General features: G+C 45.4%; 1 protein-coding gene across 1 annotated transcript; it reads right to left on the bottom strand.

Annotated features, from left to right (window-relative positions):
• Window positions 1-342: 342 nt before the first annotated feature.
• Window positions 343-2,880, bottom strand: LIG4 (DNA ligase 4; the record flags this gene model as incomplete). Its single annotated transcript, XM_082014072.1, has 1 exon — window positions 343-2,880. Exon 1 carries the CDS (start codon window positions 2,863-2,865, stop codon window positions 343-345), a length of 2,523 nt encoding a protein of 840 aa, XP_081870198.1. The 5' UTR covers window positions 2,866-2,880.
• Between the last annotated feature and the right edge of the window lie 3,197 nt (window positions 2,881-6,077).

Below are 6,077 nucleotides of genomic sequence, written 5' to 3'. Positions count from 1 at the left end.
ATAAATTATTGTGTCCATTTTGAACAACGGAGGGAATCACTATTAATAGCGAGGAATTCTCTTATGTAAAATATTAGCTCTCTCCCGAGACCTACTTGTGAAGTAAAAGGCTTACATTATTTATCTAGTGGTGTTTTGTTTTTCTCCTGCAACATAGCTTAGCATCCTCTTGCTTCTGCAACGGTATAATTAAAAGCCTTCCTCTAATTTCAACAATAGTGTTACTCTTTAGCCAGAGCCAGCTTTAAACAGACATGAAAACAAAAAATTTAAGGTAAACTCATAATATCCAAGTCCAATCATGCCAACAAGAAAGTTTTCTCTCCAAGATGAAAAACTATATTAAATTAAGTACTGATTTTCATTCTTTGGGACTCCTTCCTCCACCGACTCTGTTACCCACAGCTCAGATACAATTTTAAATTTTTTACCAAATGTTCTCCTGAGTGCTTTCACCTCGTTTACCCGGGAATGATCTTCTCCCATAACAACATGAGAGATTCCCTCTTCAAGGTGAGAGACTACTTTTGCCCCATAAAAACGGAGCTCCAAAGCTCTAATTGATAGTGTTGTTCCATGAATTTTGGTTCTGGGATCATTAACAACAGCATAACAGTCCACATAAATAGCGTTTCCTCTGAATATACTGAGCTGACAACTGTTCCATGAATAACGTTCTTCTAACTCTGAAATCACGTCCAAAGGCACCACCTTATTGTCTTTCATTCTTGAGAACACTTCCTTGAGTTGTGCAACATCCGTGTCTGCTGTGTAGCTGTCTCCATAACAGTCATACTCACGAGCAAAATGTTCTTTTGTGTCAGGAGACATGTGAATCATAAAGGCTGGCTGCCAAGGCACTAGCATTTTGGTTTGAAAACACTGAAGGAGCCACTCTGCCCTCACCACATCGTATTTGTTAGACGCAATGATGTTTTTCACTCTGACATTCTCAGCTCCTGCAATGACACAGTAAGTCTCTGGCCCCGGGTTCTGTACCACGCTGCCACCACATTCGGCTATTCTGCTTTCCAGTTCAGGCTTCGAGCATTTTTCTGTTCCTGTCATAACACAAAACTCAACATCTTCAAACATATTTGAAACCTTGCTTACATTGGAAAGATCAGGAGCTTTAAATTGTTCAGCTATTCCAATTGTCTTCTTCACCCTTGATACTGTTTTCCTTTTTTTCTCTTGTGGCTCATCATACTCATCTATATGAAGGTGCTTAGATACCAGCTTCCCTTCTGCTTTGCTTCTGAGATCTTTTAACATGTCTGAAGTCATGCACTCGTACCATTCTTTGTCCTCTCTTATCTTCTCAATTCGGGGGAATCTCAAAGTACAGTCAGTTTTGTACATATCACTGTTAACAATCTCAGCTGCCTTGATCTGAACTATGACAGAGTTGCAAGGTTCAATGTACATTTCAGGTTTTTCAGTTCCACACAAAATGTTACAGGGAGGGTCCTTCCTACGGTAGGGCTTCCAGTGTTTAGCCAGTTTCAAACCTAGATCATACAATTCCTTCATAGTATAGCCAGAGCCAACACGACAAATAGAGTGGAAAACAGTAGGTTTTTCATTTGGAGGGGGTGTCTCTGCAATAGCACACAGAAAATGAGACATCATTCCACCACGAGAGCCCTTTCCCCAGTAGCCACCAACAATTAAAAGGTCTAGTTCATCCATCAGCCCATTGACATATTCTGGCTTGATTTTTAGCCAACCTTCCCCACGCTTGTCAGGCTTGTAGGTGGACATGGGATCTTTCACCATAATGCCTTCCTCTCTGTTATCTATTGCTTCATTTAAAGCATCAATGACTTCTTTTCTTGTTTGGGCACTTTTTTTATGTACAACATGTAACCTGCCTGCTACCGGGGTAAATACGCTACTTAAGATTTCGTATCTTTTGCTCAGTACTTCGTGACCCAACTTCTGATCATTAACCATCAATACATCAAACACACAAAAGCAGGTCTGCAGATCAGAGTCCTCCACCATTCTTTTTATGTCAAAGCTGTTTCCCTTCTGCATAAAGGTTTGCGTTTCAGGATTGTAAGCCATCATTTCACCATCAAGAATGCAATTTTGTATATCACTCTTAAATACATTATGAATAAATGGTGTTAATGAACCATCAAGGGGGGAAGCGCCAAACTGCTGAGTATAGTCAAATCCATTTCGGGAGAAATATTTATACACATCTCCATCTTTGTGTATCTGCATACGTTCACCATCCAGCTTAGTTTCTATGTAGAATATCTGGTTATTCATTTGTTTCTCAATTTGCTGGACATCGGCAATAGCAGCAAGCATTGGTTTAAAGGCAGAAAACAACATGATAGAAACATCACTAAGTGAGACAGAGGGATCGTGCAGCTGTCTGCAAACTTTTTCCAAATCAGTTGTGACATTGTGTAATTCAACAGCATCAGGATGAAAAATGGAAAATATAGTTTGTTGACTAACACCAAGCTTTAGATCCTTTATAATCATCCGGATGAGCCATTTTTGTTCTAGTGCTGTGCTCTGGGTAATTAACTGAAGAAGACTTTTCTTTAACAGACCCTTGTTTTTAGCAGCATTATTATTAGCTATCACATCTAAGTGTTCATTGACTTGTTCTATTGTCAGTCTGCCTTGTTTTGGGCTCCTAGGTTTTAACACAAAGTACGCGATCATTGCAAAATCGCCAGCATCTCCACGTGAGCCAGCCGGTGTTCTGTAATTTAAAAGCTTTGCAGCATCTTTTCCATCTTTTGGCAAATTAAGCAGTTCAATGTACAGCTTCGCAAGCATAGTTTCTTTAATTCCATATGCCATCCTTTCTCTTTCCAACTGTGGAAGAATAAGTCGCATAGCTGGATAAAAAGAATCTGTGACATCCTTCTCTTTTTGATGGAGAGCATCATGGAATTTTCTCCATGAATCCAGAAAATCCTTGAAGTACTTGGTTTTCTCCGGACGAGATTTACATGTCTGTATTCGCTCCAGAGTAGAACACAGATCTGCAAATGGCACGTGAGAGGCCACCGTTTTTTTAGGAGAAGGCTGCAAAGCAGGTGCAGAAGCCATCGGAGTCCGTTTTCACTAAGAACAAAAAAAAAGCGCATGTATTTGTAGAGAAAAAAAACCGCCGGCATGTTATTCTGCCTCGAAGAAAATATCTCTAACTAGGATTTACTGATTTTTCTCATTTTTCTAATTAGGGTTTAATTAGTTCTACGGAAAGGTCACCAGCTGGTACCACCGCCCTTAGTTACGAGTGAAACTCGGCAGCTAGGCTGCCACACTCTAACCAAAGGCATCGCCTGGACGAGAGGGCTGCAAGAGAGGAGAAGGCAGGCAGGAGCTTTCACTGCCCGGAGACCGGTTTCCGTCGCCACCCTCCCCCGGAACACAGCCCGTCCCGACGCCACCCCGCCCTCGGCCCCCTGCTCCGCCGGCTCCGGGAGCGGCGGCTGAGAGGAGACCCGCCGGGCCCGCCGCGGGGGCTGCTGGGCGGCACTGTGGGAGCAGGGTCCTATGGGGCCGGGTAGCGCCTGCAGGGCGGGGCACAGCGGCCGAGGCGCTCCCGGTGGATCTCACACACACACACACACACACACACACACACACATATACACACCGCCACGGCGAACTAGCGGGAAGACGGTGGGGAAACGGACGGCACGGCAGAGGGGCGACAGCCCCCACAGGAGACTTACGCGGAGCCGGACGTACCCGCGGAGCCGGCGTCACACTGGCCGCCCTCCCCTCCGGAAGGGGAGGAGCGCCCGTTGCCGCGGCAACCCAGGCTCCCCCCCCCCCCGCCGCCCCGCCCCGTCCCGTCCTGTCCCGTCAGGCGCAGTGGTTCTGGCCGCGCGGGTAGGCTCCGGCTGTCGCGGAGGCGGCAGCGGCCGCGCCTGCGCAGTTACCGCCGCGGCGGGGAAGCGCTGGTAGAGTTCGGGGCCAGGGAAGGCGGAAAGAAGAAATAGAAAGGACCGACCCGGAAGCGGAAGCTGCGGCGGGCGCGACTTCCTGTCTCGGGAGTGAGCGGTGGTTGAAGTTGCGCGTCGGGGGTCTGCGCTGGCTTGAGGCACCGCCGGCGGCAGCCGCCGCGGCCGCGCGGGAGGATGCGGCGGGTGGGTCTTGCTTCGCCTCGGGCCGGCCCCGCCCCGCGGGGCGGGAGCTGGGGTAGGGGTAGGGGTAGGTGGCTGGGCCGGTCCCGCCCCGTCCCGTCCCTGCAAGGCCGCGACGGGGCGGGCTGGAGCCGGGTGGCGTCTGTGGGGGCGAAAGCTGGGCAGGGGGGCGGCCGGCCGGTTTGGGTTTGATGTGGTGTTTGGGGTCTCGGTGTGACTAAACGCGGCTCCTCCCTGGGCGGGAGTGGCTGGCCGGCGGGGTGCTCTCCCGGGGGCGTGGGTGGTTCCCGTGCTTGCTTTTCGGGACGTCTCTCCAGAGGGACTCCTGCCTTGCCAGCGCCGTTAAAGTTTCTTCAGGGACCTTCCTGGGAGGCCCTGGGAGAACTTTTGCGTCTTCGCGGCAAGACCTTGCGCTAGCGTTTCGTCCGTCTCCGCTGCCATATGGAACAGTTCCCGCACATGGGGATGTTTGCGGGAGATAGGGCAGACGATGATAATTTTCACGTTGCTTAATGTGCCAAGTGAATATATCGGAAAGGCTGAGCAGGCTGTTTCCCTTAAGTAAAAATGGAAATAATTTAACAGTCTTGGAGAATAATATCCCTTAGGAGCCCGTGCTCACTAGAGAGCTAAGGCTTTAATATGATAACTACTCTTGGTTTGTTGTTGGTTTGGTTTCCTTAGACAGAACTCTCATAGCTCGAGACGTGCCTGTAAGGTTCATTGAGACTTGTCGGTTGGGAGGGGAAGTACAATAAGAGTTAAGGGAAAAAGACTTTCAATTATAAATATGTACCACTTGATGCAGAGCTGTGGCAGTCTGCCGTTTAAAATAACGAGGAGAGGTGGCTCACTGATTTTAAAAGCCAGAGCCCTTAAGTGTCTGATACTTAGTTTTTCTTACTCTGCTTTTTCCTTGGTTTGCTGTTTTAACTTTTTTTTTAAATGAGTGTCTCTGTAAAATTTTAATAGATGTATTAAGAAGATGTATTTTTCCAGCCCTTACTAAACTTGTAGATTTTCTTCCAGATTAGTTCAGATAGTTACCCTACTGAAACTAAGTTTTTTACAGTTGAGGACTTGGTATTTCTGCTTACAGAAGTCTTTTGAATAAATATGAGTAAGTATAAAGCTTGTGTAAATCTTGTCTGTGTCTGGAGGAGGTGAAGTGTAAAGGAAGGCAGTGCAGTAGAAAGAAACAGCTATCTTTAAATATTTCTCTGTGTTCTTAAGAAATACCTCATTTTGTTTATTGGTTTTAAAACCGTGAAATCCTAAGGATTGCAGTGAGTGTTAAAACTAATTATTTTTTTAAAACCTCTTTAATGAGAAAACAGTAGTTAAATGCCTGAATGCTCTTAGTACTACCTAGCTGCTAATACACTAAAAGTTAGCTTTAAGGAGGCAATGCAAATCTAGCATAAGTGTTGTTATGCACTATGTATGTTTTATACTGTGTGTTCTATGTATAGTCCAGGACATTTTGATATGATTCTTGAACTTCATTATAAGATGATGTTTTCAACTTTATCAGATGTTTCAAACAACAGCAAAGCTTGATAGGAGGAGCATGAAGGTGATATGCATGGCTTCATCAGTAAAGCAGATATAACTTCTGGGGGTATTGGCTGTTAGCACTTCTTAATTTTCTTTCAAATAACTGAAGACAAACAGTAATTATGTGTGTAATTCAAAAGTAATTTTACTCAAAGTTCATAAACGGAATTGGCTTTCAGGCAGAGATGAAGCCTGGGAAATCATCACATCCAAAGGTAAATGTTTTGGAATGTGATTAGTGTGTGAAAATAGCACTTTTTAATATTAAAAATTTAGACAAAGACAAAAACTACAACAGAATTTGTGGCAAATACAAGAGTAATGAAGCTATTCAAAATGAGTGAAAAATTACTGCCAAATACTTTAAGTATGCACTTGAAATCTTATGATCTT

The sequence above is a fragment of the Phaethon aethereus genome, assembly GCF_964289735.1.
Source record: "Phaethon aethereus genome assembly, chromosome: 1".
Taxonomy (NCBI): Eukaryota; Metazoa; Chordata; class Aves; order Phaethontiformes; family Phaethontidae; genus Phaethon; species Phaethon aethereus.
The sequence above is the reverse complement of the archived record's forward strand: the minus strand, read 5'-3'. Positions and strand labels throughout refer to the sequence as shown.